General features: G+C 39.5%; 1 protein-coding gene across 2 annotated transcripts; it reads right to left on the bottom strand.

Moving 5' to 3' along the window:
* Positions 1 to 1676: 1676 nt before the first annotated feature.
* Positions 1677 to 6005, bottom strand: LOC121443380 (cathepsin Q-like). Of its 2 annotated transcripts, none has more exons than XM_041645127.1 (7): positions 5880 to 6005; positions 5471 to 5590; positions 5230 to 5376; positions 4553 to 4777; positions 3315 to 3477; positions 2568 to 2685; positions 1677 to 1776 (listed from the first exon to the last, which is right to left on the bottom strand). In XM_041645127.1, exons 1-7 carry the CDS (start codon positions 6003 to 6005, stop codon positions 1677 to 1679), a joined length of 999 nt encoding a protein of 332 aa, XP_041501061.1. The 2 variants fall into 2 exon arrangements, with proteins under 2 accessions (XP_041501061.1, XP_041501060.1); XM_041645126.1 differs by having other exon boundaries at positions 5471 to 5593.
* Between the last annotated feature and the right edge of the window lie 10116 nt (positions 6006 to 16121).

Here is a 16121-nt window from a genome sequence, read left to right on the forward strand (position 1 = left end):
CTTCGACAGGCACTTTTTACTTTAGTTTAGGGGAATTTTCTTGAAAAAATTTTCTGGGCCATTAACCTGTGTTTTTCCTTCTTTTATTTCTATTATTCTCAGATTTGGTCTTTTCATGGTGTTTTAATTTTTTTGTGTGTATGTTTGTACATGGAGTCTTTTAGATTTAATATATCCTCTGACTAGGGTATCCATGTTTTTCTCTATTGTCTCAATTTCTTCCTTCTTTTATAATCTGTTAATGAACTTTTCTTTGAGGGTCATGTTTAAGTTCCTAAGTTTTAAATTTTCAGCATTATCTCTCTTTGAGTTTTATTTATAAATCCTATATCTACTCTTAGGTGTTGAATTACTTTATTCATTTTCTTTGAATATTTCTCTCTTTATTGACTTCTTTCATTTTTAAGAAATTCTATCATAGTCATAAAAGCTATTTCCAATTCATAGTCTTGGACTTCAGCAATGTTGTACTGATCAGAGCATACATTAGTAGGGTTGATAGGCTCTAGTGGGTGCTAATACATGGTTAATTAATGAATGAGGGACAGTCACAGCCAAGTTCAATGCATTTGAGGTGCACATGGTGCCACTGCAAAGCAGAGTGGGGACAAGAATTGAAACTGAGTGAATTTGTGGGAAGGGTCCCGATGTTGGGGCAACATCTGTTGGGGTCCATCCTCAATTGGATTAATATGTTTATTTTCCATATGCTTATAAACCCGATCCAGAAGGTTGGGAAAAGGGCAAAAGAGCACTTTAAATTGATATAAACATCAAACAAAGGAATTACCTCTTTAATACCTGAAACATCAAACAACTGTATCTGGAATTAAGGATATGTTGTTTATGCAGGAAATGCAACAATCACACCTTGGATCAAGCATCCTGTATGCAGTCATTCCCTGGGTCAAGCCTTCTGTCATATCCTTGAAGGAACAGGAATAGGCTTGAACTCTCTGACCTTCAGTCAAGGTGGAAGAGAATCCCTCTATGGGCCATCTTAATACACAAAACACCAAACAACCACACCATAAGCTAAGACATCTTGTTTAAAGCCACACCTTAAGTCACCCTCTTGTCAATAGCATTGAAGAAGCAAGAAAACGTGTGAGCTCTCTGACCTGTAGTCATTGTGGAATGGATCCACTTCTGTGGGCTCCCACATGTGTGTCAGCTAAAGGTGTCAAATCCAGAAATTATCATAGAGTCTTTCAGAGCAAGGTTGCTGGTGGAAAACAGAACACTGAAAGCAAATCACAACAATGCAGAATGTCACCCATCAAGGAGGACAGTCCAACCCTTTCTTCCAGACACCAGCACAACACTCAGTCCCCTCTACAAGGTGAATTGCATGTTTGACTACAAAAAAGTCACTGCACAAAAGATGAGAAACTAGAAATGACACTTGAATTTTAATTTTTAAATGATTTTATTTGCACAAGCATTAAAAGTGAAAATAAAGTTCGTGCAGGAATTATAAGCACTCATTAGTTAGAGGAAGAGTTACAAAGCTTGTAATTTCAAGTATTTGAAAGCTCCCAGAATTCACACTGCAGTGTGGATCTTGAGAGACTCGGCAGTTTAAGACACTAAGCAAAGGCTGGTTTTTGAAGTGGATATAACATCTCTGGAAATGCAGTCTCCTGCCAAGTGATTGTTTGTGGGCATCAGGCTGCTCACACAAGAGGGTATTGGGCAAATGAAACAATTCCACAGTGGTTGTTTCTGTCCTTGGCGATTTTCATGTAGCCGTCCATGCCCCAGCTTTGTCCCCAGCTGCAAGAGATCATATTTTCCATTTAGTAGAAAACTTACCACATGATGGATTTGTTAGGATACTGGTAAGAGGCCAACCTATCAAAATGATCAGGAAAGTCAGAGGGTCTAATCTTGAGTACCACGTGGTGCCTCACAGAGGAATGTGAACATCGCAGCAGAATACCTTTCTACCATTACATGTTTCAAAGCTATCAAACATGTACCATTGTATAAAATCAGTGTCACACACATGGCATTGATACCCTAGAACCAATGAAGGGTTGGGAATTTTATGAGAACATACTGTTAGTAAGTTCTTAGAGCTTCAGGGAGTTCAGCAGTTAAAGAGCTGAGATCTGTTTCAAGAGTGACTGGAAAGCCAGATTGATATTATAGTATGCCCGTAAACCTCATTCCTGAGACATGGACACAGAACATACCAAGAGCAAGCTGGCAAGCCAGATTAAATAGTTAATTCTTATGTCAGAAAAGAACACTGTCTTAATATAGAAGTTATATAATGATTGAGAAACAACTGATGCTGACATCAGACCTCTACATATGTTCACTGGTGCACACATGTCCACAGATGTGCAAACAGTCAAATGCACTTCATCCATGCACATGGGAAAACAAGAAAAGATTCTTTCAAATTAAATTAAACATAATCTTCTAACTTTATATCAAAATATTGCCTGAAAATTACAATTTCATCAAAATCCCCTAGACGTGCATCCAGTGTCATTAACCACTGAACCATCTCCCCAGCCCCTGGAATTTCAGATAAAGATTTTTATGACAATTTATACCTGTTCTTGACCAGCCAGTAGTTATTGCCATCTGTTTCATTTCCATCAAATCCATACCCAACCACCAGAACTGCATGACTCAAATTATATCTTCTGCAATTTGGTTCATGATAAATGCCTGAGAAATAACACGGAAACTAATGTGAGATGCACAGGACACCTGGCAGCGACCACAGCCACCAACAATAAAACTATTTCAGCCATCACTGAAATGATATAAAACTACAATCAGACTTAAGCTAGTTAATTGTTCACAAGAATGCTAATACTCACACATGGGTCGCACACACATAGATACACAGTTTCACAGAAAACAGAAACAATTCAAGCTAGTGAGATTCATTGATAGCTACTAGCTACATGCATATAAAATGACTCCTTAGAACATTACAGTTTTGCTACTAGTGTCTCATGCCAAGTTAAACTTACAGGACAAAAATTATTTAATTCCAAGGCTCTGTTATAATTAGATTTCGGATAACCCGTTTCTATAAACAACTAAAAGGTCCATGAGAGGAGCTGAGAAATTAGTTAACCAATATATTTTATTAAATGGGACACATTAACTTTCATATGGGGGTTCATACCTATTGAAATTCAATACTCAGGACACTTATACAGAGATGAATAAAATCCAGAAACTTAACCATTTACATCACAGTTTTGCATATCAGACAATCTGAGAACTTGTCATGACAAAGATGCCACAATGGCTTTTTCTTCAAATCTAGAAGGAAATATACTAACCATCTTCGTAGAACAAAAGAGACTCATGGTAAGCATCAATTCCAACAGGAATGGGCCCTTTAGTTGCTACAGCATCCATTAGAATATCTTCATATTCTGGGAGGGCCACAAATTCTCTGATTTTAGCAGCTACATTCTGAGGATTGTACCTGCAGGGTCCTTCCTTTAAAGGTAAAGAGATAAGAGACTCAATTTCTTCCCTCCATAGAATCGCAACCACCACACTCTGCTCTTTGCAATTGAGCACATAAAAGTTTGGTTGTTATCATTTATTTATTTATTTATTTATTATGTACACAGGGTTCAGCCTCCATGTATGCCTACCAGCCAGATCTCATTACAAATGGTTGTGAGCCACCATGTATTTGCTGGGAATTGAACTCAGGACTTCTGGAAGAGCAAGCAGTGCTCTTAACCTCTGAGCCATCTCTCCAGCCCCCAGCACATAAAAGTTTGGATTGTTGTAAATCATCCCAGGAAGTGAAACATTACTGAAATAGCTAGACTTGAAAATAAGTTCTCTAGTCATCAGTGACAACGAATACACTTCCTCCTATCCATAAGAATTTTTATTGCTGCAGTGTAAGTTGAGAATGTGCTTTCATATTCCAGCCACCAGACCCAAATAATCATCTAGAAACTATATTTGCTACATCAATATTTGGACATGCCTCAGGCATATTCATAGCTAGCTCTTATATCTTCAATTAACCCATTTCTATGAATCAATGTATTGCCACATGACTGTGGCTTACCAGTAATGTTCAGCCACATGGAATCACCTTGACACTGATTTCTCTCTGTCTCTCTCTGTCTCTCTGTGTCTCTCTCTCTGTCTCTCTGTCTCTGTCTCTGTCTCTGTCTCTCTCTCTCTCTCTCTCTCTGTGTGTCTCTCTCTCTCTCTGTTCGCATTTCCCACATAGCTTTACTTCACTATGTCACTGGCCAAAACAGCTTTATTTATCAGCCAATAAAAGTAACATATACAATAGGATAACTACATCACTGAAGAGATCTCTATTATATGTACACTACATTCTATATTCTCTATGTATATAAAAGGGAAATACACCAAAATCATCACACCGAAAATATATGCAAAGGTCGATACTTAATGACTAAATGACAGTGTAGAGAGAGATTCTACCATCCAATCTGAGTGCCGAAGATACTGTATTTTATCTATACTTGTCTTTCCCTCCAAGTTGAGATGAAATGAAAACATGAGGTCTACTTACTTTTCCTTCATATGGGTAGGTCGCCTCAGCCTCCACACCTCCGTTGTGCAAAACATACCGAAAGGCAAAGTATGTGTTACCCCAATCACAGCCATTATTGCCATGAGGTTTAGAACAGTCCACTAGGTTCTGGACACTCAGAGGAATGAGTTTGCCTGTCTTTTTGTACATTTGTCCTTCTATGGCACCAGTTGTAGCAAAAGCCCAACAAGAACTGCAGTTACCCTAAAGTGAAGAAAATATGGTCTTTCATAAACAAATGCTAACTCAGGTAACAACATAGACAGGTGAATAATTTGTGAAAAGAAGTACTGGCAGTTGACAGATGTCTAGAAGGAGTTCTCAGTCTAGAAAACTTGGATACTGGTAGTGTACACATGCTTATGTGGATTCCCCCCTACATTTGTGAAAGACTTCTTGCTTTTATCGGTTATTAATTACAGTAGAAAGGAAATCAACTCTACAATGAGATGTGGTAGAAGTTATTATCTGGAGAATGTGTTTGGTGGTCTGTCAAGATCAATATATATTGGAAAATGTATGAAGATTTCAAAGAAGGAAAAATATTATGCAAAAAATGAGCTGTGAATCTCTCCTCATTCAATAAGAAAACGGAGACACTAAGTTCTTTCCTCTTTACTATGGCTTAAGAAGAAGGGCAGGTGGCAAATTCAAACCTGGTTCCCCACAGGGGTCACATAGCCTTCTTTTCGCCAATCCACAAATTTGGGTAAACCACGAAGAGATCGTTTCCAGATGCCTTTCCCACTCTTGAGAGTTTGCATTGGGAAATCAACCATCATTTTCTTGAATTCTTCATTGGTCTTCAAGAAAGCATACATAAATGATTATAAAAGAAAAGACTCCATGTAAAGCACTCAAGAGAGCACAGTGTGAAGTAATGCATGTCACTCTCACCATGTCACCAAAGGCGTTCATTTTCATGGTGTAGCCATTCTTCCCCAGGCCATTCTCCCCATTGTGAAGTTTAATCATTTTCATGTTCTTTTCCCATACTGTTCTCCTCAGTGCTTCTTCCTCCTGGATAAGAACATAATAGGTGACATTTCTTTATAATTAAACTCCTGTACAAGCTGATGTTGTGGATTTGCTATCCATGTGATTAGAGGCCCAGGAGAGCTAGTCAAGGACACAATAGTCAGACGTTCTCCTTATACTGATAAAAGGGAATCTGGATACCCACTGCTCACAATGTTCATGATTAAGTAATCTCAGTGGTGATAGTTGTGGTGGAGCATGTATGACTTCTAAAATGTCCAGACACTTCCACTCTGGGGCCCTTCTGGACAGTTTTCAGGATACCAACCAGGCTGTATGATTTTTCATAGAGTATCTTCCACTCTTCCCATTCAGCATCCAAACTGGGATCAAGTGCCGAAGCACTTGATCTAAATCCTAAGCACAGGACAACCAGGAAGATAACAGGAGTCATAGCTGAAGAGCCTGGATAAAGAAGAGAAATGAAGACATAACTACAGAAATATTTTTATGCTTTCTTACTCCATAATAAATTAATCCATTGTGGTCAATAACTTTTTTGAATTATTCTTCCAAATAATTTTTGAGAGACTGCAGAAAAGTTGTAGGATGTGTTTGAACTGAGTCATGAAATGATGTTTATTAGATTCAATACAAAATGAAGAGCATGAGTCCAGAATTCTAGCAATGAAAACTTTAGATGAAATGCATCTTATTACTTCAGAAATGTCTTCACCCACTGTGAGGAAAAGAAGTAAAAGAGCTATCACAGTCTAGGATATCACTGAGTCATTGTTTATACCAATCAAAACTTCTATCACATGTTATTGGATTCTACTTTCAAGGTAAGCTTAAGTATTAAAACTACATGGCGTCATAAGACTTTCTAATATGGATAAAGTACTTGGCTTAACTTTAACCCTCCCTTTTATAAATAAACCATTTTAAAATATCTTCTATAAGAATGTTGGAAGAGTCATTTATTCTTTCTTGTGTTCTACCCTTGGAACTGTGAAATCATTTTCTCAGCTCACTACCCATATCAGAATAGTGTCACATGAAAAACCAACAGGAAGCCGGGCGGTGGTGGCGCACGCCTTTAATCCCAGCACTCGGGAGGCAGAGGCAGGCGGATCTCTGTGAGTTCGAGGCCAGCCTGGTCTACAAGAGCTAGTTCCAGGACAGGAACCAAAAGCTACGGAGAAACCCTGTCTCCAAAAAAAAAAAAAAAAAAAAAAAACCAACAGGAGGCCCGAACCATGGAAATAGGTGGAGTACAATAGCAAACTGATCGTGAAATGAAAAGATTCTGAACTTGCTGGATCTCTAAAGCAACACTGCCCATAGCACTTGATAGGAACATACCATCTGCTACTACTTCTGTCCATGTGAACTGAAAACAGATCCATTCTGGGTTTGTGTGGAAGAGATGATCTCTTCTGGACCAGCAGGTGCCAGTGATGTTTACTGGTATTCAAAGGACCTGGTGTAAATCTCTGTGGGCAGACCCAGACTTTCACATAATGGGACCCCACACAAACAGATCTATAAGGGATGTGGTGTCATCTTTGTCTTTGCTACCTTTTCCACTATACCTAAGCACACCTCTGTTTCTGAGGATTAGACTATAGTCTTTGGTATTTACTTGATTTTCCCTGGGGTCTCTCAACCCTCACCGCACAAGTACCTGATATTCTGCCTTGGAAAGTCATGGTCTTACCTCTCTGTGGTGATGGCTACTGCCTTAGTCCACTCCACGGTCTCAACTCTTCAGAGGTTGTTAAGGTTCCAGAGTCTGACACAGCAGTAACTTATTTACGCTATAAATCTCAAATATCTATCCATTTGAACCCGCTCGTCAATCATGCTCTCCCTTTGATTGGCTGTGTTACTGCCATGAATAATTCTTCAGGCACTAGTACTTCAGGCTCTTTCTGAGAGATAACCTCTGACTTTCCCTCTGGCATGGCTGTGGGATACCTCTCTGGACAACAGGAATCTGAATTTGTGAATCTTGTCAAAGCAAGTTGAATAGCAGTCCTGTAGGCTTTGGATCACATTATACTGAGCTTCTTGTTTTCTGAGTACACTTTCTGGAAAATATGTGTGATGTGCCCTTGCAGTTAGAATGGGCGGCTTTGGTTACCATCCCTGGCAGGAATTAACCAATGCATACTGTTTTGTGTTTACTCCTCAACTACGGTTGGATCATAGAGAACACAGACTCTTGGGATGCTCTGTTTCCATATGTCCGTATGTAATACATTGAATCTCAAAAGACATTTAGGAGACATGACTATCAAAGGGGCAAGTGGTTTTCAAGGTTGAAGTATAAGAGGAGATATAATTGGCAGGCTGTGGCTGCATCTCTTGAAACTCTCTGACTTCTCTTTTGGATGTTACATGGGCCAGCCATCTAGAAGCACCATTTACCTGGCATTCTTCATTGTCTCAGCACAGCATCAATTCAAAGTTACTATATTTACTGCTTCAGGACCCATCCTGGTGGGCTCAGGGACAGTCACTCGCATTGTATTGCAATCAGTACCTGGAGGCATTCAGAATTAAGGGACATGTTTGAGGTCCAGGAAACATATGGACTGAGCAAATTTGCCTATATGGTTCTGTCATTAGAGCCAAGGATATAAAAAAGGGTTGCAGAATCCCTTTGTGACTTAGGAAGGCTGCTCAGGCATGACAGGTGTCTGAGGTGTCCCTGCTTGAAAGTCAAGGCATGTCATTGTGTGAAGCTGTGAGGGTGAAACCCTGTTTAGCTTAGAAACACCAAGACATTGAGGATACCAGCATGAAGGAATACGGATTAAGAGACCTGAGAACAGGGCATGAAACCATCTCAAGAGAGAGAACTCTGTTGCAGTCAACAAAGCTAAAGGAGTTGGAAATCTGAAGAACTCTTTTACATCAGACTTGGAGATGTAGAATTTGGAGTTTTCCCTTCCTGTTTTAGTTCCTCTTTTGGTATTGTCTTTCCTCACTATTATCTCTTTCTTTGCCTTTGAAATGGTATTGTGCCATTGTATGTTAAAAGGATTTGATCTGCTTTTAAGATTAATTTTATAAGGGATTACAGTTAAAACAATGACACAAGTATTAGAGACTTTGAACACTGGACTTTTAAAGAGTGTTGAGACTGTCATAGACTACGGAATATTTTTAATTTGGAATGAATGCATTTCTGCATTCTGATGTGGCTATAAGTCTATGACCCTAGGGAGGGGAATGGGATGATATGGAAGAGAATATCTCTCCCACAAGCTCACAGATTTGCATGCTTGTTCACTGGTATTGGGCAATTCTGTATTCTGTCAAGTATGTTTTAAATAAACACTGATTGGCCAGTAGCCAGGCAGGAAGTATAGGTGGGACAACCAGACAAAAAGTTGAGGCAGGACAATGAGAGCAGGAGTATTCTGAGAAGAAGGAAGCTATTTCCTCAGTCCTCTCCAGACACAAAAGAAGCAGGGTGTGACCTGCCCCACTGAAAAAGGTACTGAGCCAAGTGGCTAGCATAGGAAATAAGAATGGGTTAATATAATTTATGAGAATTAATAAGAAGCCTGAGCTAATGGGCCAATCAGTTTATAACTTCTGCAGACTTCTGTGTGATTTTCTTTGGGGCCTAAAGACTGTGGGAACTGGGCAGGACAGAAACCCCAACAGGCAGTCCCTCATGTTACAGTTCACCAGTGAATGAAACTATCAGAAGGGATTAGGAGATATAGCTTTGATGGAAGAAACACATCACTGGGAGTTGGTTTTGAGATTTAAAAAGTACATGCCAAGTCCCATATCACTCTCTTTTCTTACTGCTTGCAGATTCGAATGTGAAACTCACAGTTACTTCCTGCCTAGTGGTATTTTGACTGACCATAAGTGAAAACAGCTTTATTCGTCAACCAGTAAAAGCAACACATATACTGAAGGACATAGCAACATCATGATTCAAAAAGATGAAACTCATTCTTAGAACTTGGTTTATTTAGTAACATATGATGTCTAGTTGGTTTACTATCTCCTATATTACAAGAATGACCTTGGATATTTTACTGAATCAATATATGTGATTGATATCATTTTTGATTTCCAAATGTTAGTCTGCTACAGAATCTTTGGATTAAAGACAATTTGGTCATGAAGAATGATCTTTTTGATGTGTCTTTGTATTTTGTTTGTAATCATTTTATTGAGCCATTTTAGACTCCTTGTAGATCATGGAGATAGATATCTAATTATCCTGTGGTTGCTATGAGTCTGTATTTTGTTTTAGTCCAATGGTAATAAAGAATTCATAAAGATTTAAAGAATTTGGAATGAGAGGCTTTAATGTAAGAGGATATGAGTGTGTTAAGGGCATTATTATTGAGGGAATAAAGCAAATGCCATTTGCCTGTTCTGTTTTCTGTAATATTTGAGCATTGCTAATATCAATTTGAAAAAGTTCTGTTACAAGTCCCTAGTTAACCATATGGTCCTGGGCCTTCTTGGGGGTGATGAGGCAGATATGTTTCAGTGAAACATTAGATATTTCCTGAACCTTATTGCTGAAAGACTCTAAGGATTTTAGGTTTTCTTGTCTCAAATTTGTTAAGTCATATATCTAGATATTTAGTTATTTCTATTATTAGTGCAATATTTTTTCATTTTTATGCTCATGTATGTACTTTTGTTTACTGAAAATTGATTCTTTCATAGAATGTGTCATGATTATGTTTCCTCCTCCATCAATCTTCCCAATTCCTCTTCACATTCACTGACTTTCTGATGCCATCACATTTACCTGTGAATTTATTTTTTATCAGCCAAGTTGTATTCCATTGTGTAAGTGTACCCATTTTCTTTGGACTTCCATCCACTGAAAGATCCCTCCATTGTTTCAAAGTTCTGATATTGTGACTAGACCAGTAATGATCTTGTTTTATCAAGTACCTCTGTGGTAGGATGAAGCATATTTTTGTTACATGCCCTATGTGATAGAGCTGAATCGTGATGTCTATTGGTTCTTAACTTCCTGAAGCATCTTCACACATATTTTCATAGAGGTTTTACAAGTTTGCAGTCTTAAAGCAATGTATGACTGCCTGTCCCGTTATTCAACATCATCATCAGTATGAACTGCCACTTCCTTTTTTTTATTTTTTATTTATATTATTCTTTTTTTTATTTTTTTATTTATTCTTTAATTTATTTATTTATTAAAGATTTCTGTCTCTTCCCCGCCACCCCGCCTCCCATTTCCCTCTCCCTCCCCCAATTAAATCCCCCCCCCCCCCCCCCCCCCCCGTCAGCCCAAAGAGCAATCAGGGTTCCCTGCCCTGTGGGAAATCCAAGGACCACCCACCTCCATCCAGGTCTAGTAAAGTGCGCATCCAAACTGCCTAGGCTCCCACAAGGCCAGTACGTGCAGTAGGATCAAAAACCCATTGCCATTGTTCTTGAGTTCTCAGTAGTCCTCATTGTCCGCTATGTTCAGCGGTTTTATCCCAGGCTTTTTCAGACCCAGGCCAGCTGGCCTTAGTGGGTTCCCGATAAAACATCCCCATTGTCTCAGTGTGTGGATGCATCTTTCGCGGTCCTGAGTTCCTTGCTCGTGCTCTCTTTCCTTCTGCTCCTGATTTGGTTCTTGAGATTTCAGTTTGGTGCTCCAATGTGGGTCTCTGTCTCTGTCTCCTTTCATCGCCTGTTGAAGATTAATATTCAGGAGGATGCCTATATGTTTGTCTTTGGATTCACCTTCTTATTTAGCTTCTCTAGGATCGCAAATTATAGGCTCAATGTCCTTTATTTATGGCTAGAAACCAAATATGTGTGAGTACATGCCATGTTCCTTTTTTTGGGTCTGGCTTACCTCACTTAGGATAGTGTTTTCTATTTCCATCCATTTGTATGCAAAATTCAAGAAGTCCTTGTTTTTTACTGCTGAGTAGTACTCTAATATGTATATATTCCATACTTTCTTCATCCATTCTTCCATTGAAGGCATCTAGGTTGTTTCCAGGTTCTGGCAATTACAAACAATGCTGCTATGAACATAGCTGAGCATATACTTTTGTTGTATGATAGGGCCTCTCTTGGGTATATTCCCAAGAGTGATATTGCTGGGTCCAGGGGTAGGTTGATCCCGAATTGCCTGAGAAACCGCCACACTGCTTTCCATAGTGGTTGCACAAGTTTGCATTCCCACTAGCAATGGATGAATGTACCTCTTTCTCCTGTGAAATTTAAAATCTTCTAAAAATTCTTCATCCTTAATTTTTAATATATTTTCAAGATCCTGGAAATACTGGGTAGAAAGTTGGCTCTCCTTGTAGTCTTTCTGTCTGAAATATCCCCATCATTACCTCCTCAGATAAAGAAGTCAGAGTGAGGATTTCAAAAGAAAGATAGATTGATGTCAATTAGTAAGCCCATATTTCATATCCTAGAATCACCTTGGCACAGTTCTCAACTATCATGAGAGCTTGTTAAATTCTATTAGTACACTAAGCTTTAATAGACACCCATGTGTGAAGAACATAAGTCACCGAGCAGGAGAGAATGGCAGGAAATCTTTCCTCTTCATTACCAGCAGAAGTGTTACACAGTAAACCTCACACCTCATCTATGTGTCTAAATAGAAGTCCTAGTCCACATTGTACTTTCGATATTTTAATACTTTATTAATTTTTCAAAATTTCAAACTCCTCCCTTCCTCCGGATTGCCTCCTTCTCTCTCTTCCTCCTCCTCCAGTCCTAAGAGAGAGCAGGGTACCCTGCCCTGTGGTGAGACCATGGCCCTCCTTCCTCCATCCAGGCCTGGGGATGTGAGCATCCAAACAGACTAGGATCCCAAAAAACCAGTACATGCAGTAGAATCAAATCCCATTGTCATTATCATTGGCTTCTCAGTCAGCTCCATTGTCAGCCACATTCAGAGAGTCCCGTTTGATCACTTGTTCCTTCAGTCCCAGTCCAGTTGGTGTTGTTGAGCTCCCCTTAGATCAGTCACACCGTCTCAGTGGGTGGACAAACCACTCGTGGTCCTGACTTCCTTGTTCATCTTCTCCCGCTTTCTGCTCTTCAACTGGACCTTGGGAGCTCAGTTCAGAACTCCAATGTAGGTCTCTGTCTTTATCTTCATTCATCACCGAATGATATGGTGATATTCAAGATATTCATCAGTGTGGCTATGGAACAAGGCCACTTCAGGTACCCTCTCCTCTACTGCCCAAGTACTTAGCTGGGGACATCCCCTTGAACACCTGAAGACCCCTCAAGAGCCAAGTCTCTTGCCAACCCTAAAATGGCTCCCTTAATTAAGATATCTTTTTCCCTGCTCCCATATCCTCCATTTGAAGTTCTTTTTTTTCTGTTCTCTATTGGTTTCTCCTCTTTATTTGATGTCCAAATGTAGAGACCAGTTTTACAAACTCAAGCATATACCACTAAGACCCTCATTTGGCAGTATATGTTAGTTGGGGGGAAAAATGGTCAGAACACATGAAAACACTTGAGTGACCTTGGACCAGGCAATTACAGTGAACCATACCTTGAAGAGTCATACAGCTGAACTTCCATCACTCTGTGTCCCAGTGACAAATGATTCTGGACCTTGAGTCAGATGCTCTCTGAGCCCTAAGAGATAGATACAATCAGCATGAAGGAGCTAGTCAACAGGAACGGAAGCCTTGGGCCAAAACAATCCATTTCTCCTGAGTCACATCTACGCAAGTGCCTTCTGATAGACGTAAGGAGAACATATACTCTCTTTCTCTGTCATGTAGCTGACTTCCTTACACCCTTTCACTTCTATATCAGGCTTGTTGAAATGCCCTTCATCAGGTAAGAACCAAATGTAGAAATATATCTCAGCAGAGAAATGTCTCAGTGTAATAATTGTTCATGAATGAGCAAAAAAGAACATACTCCACATTTTAAAATTGTGACAAGGCTTCATTCATGGGTCACTCACTGCTGTAGATGAATCTGTGCTGCTCTGAATTTCTGACCACCTGGATAAACTTCACTCATAAGGGACAAATAATCTGTTTCTTGGCACCAAGGACAATGCTCAGGTGCCAAAATGACCCATCTTTCTGCAGAGTGCTGGAGCGTATGGACTGTAAGACATTAGGCACTTAGGATGTCCACACAGGATTTGTCTTTTGAATATGTTCAGTACATTCATACAAATATTTCTTATGATACCAATATAACTGGTAAACAGATATTTCAGAAGGCAGGAAACCTCTGTTGTGTAGTAATGCTGCTGTTGCTGGGTTCTTCTGGAGAAATTCTCTGGTGAGCACTCTTGGAAGACTTGAGGCTTGACTCACCTGAGCTGTGAAGTCCCTCATTTGCGGCATCATGAGGGTGGCAATAGTAGCCGTACAGGACATTCTTTTGATCTTAGAGAATGGTTATGACTGATAGGAGACCTATGTAGGCCTACCTACATTCTGAAAGTCAGTGGTCACTGAGGCCAGGGCCTACATGGAATCTTTAGTCCACTCTAAGATGGGCATCAACACCCAGGCTAGAGAATTCATGTCTTTGGAGGACAGCAGTATCATCCTACACCCATTCCCATAGTTACATTATTTTTAGTCCTTTCATTGGGCAGTAGCTTTGTACTTTCAGAGCTCACAGCTTGGTGCTGCCTTCCTATCACATCAATACCAGCTTGGATTTATCCCATTAGCATATCTCAGATATATCCTGGGGCTAGGCTCATATCTGAGTTTCCTAGTAGCCTGCCTGTAGCTTGCCCATGATCCCTAGCTCTTACCAGAGTCACTGGTGTCAAAGTGTGATCTCATATGCATTACATCATTCCCACCCACACACCATTGTTCATAAATTATCCTTTTTCTTCCTTACATTGGAAGAATCTAAATTCAGAGACATATGGTAGGGTATTGTGCGTTTTTTCCTATACATAATTAATATTCACACTATGCCATCATCTCTTCCCTCATTGCTTCACACTCAGATTGACCTAGGAGAATTACAACAACGAACAACATTTGGTTTTGAATCTGAAATTCTACATAATTTATAGAATCCACCGAACTGTCCATTAAGCTCTGAGCTCAAAATGGCTAGTACAGGAAAAGCTTGAAAGGAAAGCACAATCCTCCAAAACAATGCAGAGAGAACTCCCATAGCAAAAACCATTTTCAGCCTCACCAATTTGGTTCTATCGTGGCTCTTGTTGCTATGCTAGACATCATGACCACGATAATAAAGAATTGATTTGACAATTTATAGATCATCATTGGGACAAATGGGATACATGGCATATGTTTGAAGTAAAATGTATGCTCAAATGTTAAATTCTGCCTTACTTCCAGTCCCATGTTCAGCTACAGTTTTTGTATAGTCCAGGCCCACCTGTTCAGGAATGGTGTCACCCCCAGTGGGATGGGCCCCTCTGTGTCAATTACCAGTCAAGACAATAACCCAAACACATGCCCACAGGCCAATCTGATGGAAGCTCTTTCTCAAAAGAGGGTTTCTTTCCCATCTATGTCTAGTTAACACACAGAATTAACCATCACGGCTGGTTTGGTAAACATAGTCAGCTAGCCTTTATCATGGAGAATTTTTCCCTGGCCTTCACCTCTGTCACATAATTTTGCTGATAACGTTACTGGACTGGCATCTGTGATGTCTTGAAATAGGAGCACGTTCCTCTAATCCTTTTCATCTTGTAGTTTATACTGAGGATTTACTTGTTATTCTCATGGGTTTGCCCTTGTTTGTGATTTGTGAATTTTCTCTGGTAGTTTTCAATCCCTCTTTTTGCTCTGCCTATTCACCACTTTTTGTATGAAATGATTGGTGGAGTTTCTGTTCTGGTGCTATTTGTTGTTCTGTCTTTTTGATTTTGAACGGGTATGACTTCTCTTAGTTTGAACAATTCGGGACGTTGTCTTTTGTGAACATGTTGAAGATCTGGTCTGTGCCATCCAGCTGTAATTTATTTCCTTCTATGCTGACAGTTCATAGATGTTGCCTTTTCATGGTCTACCAACGTTCTTTATTCATAATTTTCATTGACTGTCTAGATCCTCTTCTTATCTTCAAGGCTTGATATTATGCTTCCAATTGATCAATTTTGCTACTAAGGCTTTCCATATTAGTGTAGTAATGGTGTATTCTAGTCATATCAATATATCTCATTTCTTGTCTAATGAAAGGCAAATCACATACACCTGTTGGAAGTAAATCTTCATGGGATGGTCTATTTTTCCTTAACACATCTTTTTAACATGCCTTATATACAGACTAGGGTTAAATATCAAATGTAGGTGAATCCTAATATATTTCATTTATATTGACAAAAGATAGAAATTTGCTTTTACGTCATTATTTGCCAGGCTTTGAAATGCTAATCTCTTGGCTGTCTTTGAGCTATGGTTGCTGTAATAAACCACCATGACCAAAAGCTCTTGGGGAAGAAAAGCTTCATTCAGATTATACATATAAACCACAGTCCATCATCAAAGGATGTCAAGACAGGAACTCAAGCATGGTGGGTCCTGGAAGCCATAGCTGATGAGGATGTAAT

The sequence above is a fragment of the Microtus oregoni genome, unplaced genomic scaffold, assembly GCF_018167655.1.
Source record: "Microtus oregoni isolate MIOR12 unplaced genomic scaffold, Mior012 000105F_ref0000443, whole genome shotgun sequence".
NCBI classification, from domain to species: domain Eukaryota; kingdom Metazoa; phylum Chordata; class Mammalia; order Rodentia; family Cricetidae; genus Microtus; species Microtus oregoni.

Excerpts from the sequence above, each read along its gene's own strand:
- LOC121443380 (XM_041645126.1), bottom strand. The coding sequence starts at position 6,005 with ATGACTCCTGTTATCTTCCTGGTTGTCCTGTGCTTAGGATTTAGATCA. Across the intron at positions 2,686-3,314 it reads TCTTTTGTTCTACGAAGATG|GCATTTATCATGAACCAAAT; the intron begins GTTAGTATATTT and ends GTTATTTCTCAG. Across the intron at positions 1,777-2,567 it reads TACTGGCTGGTCAAGAACAG|CTGGGGACAAAGCTGGGGCA; the intron begins GTATAAATTGTC and ends GATCTCTTGCAG.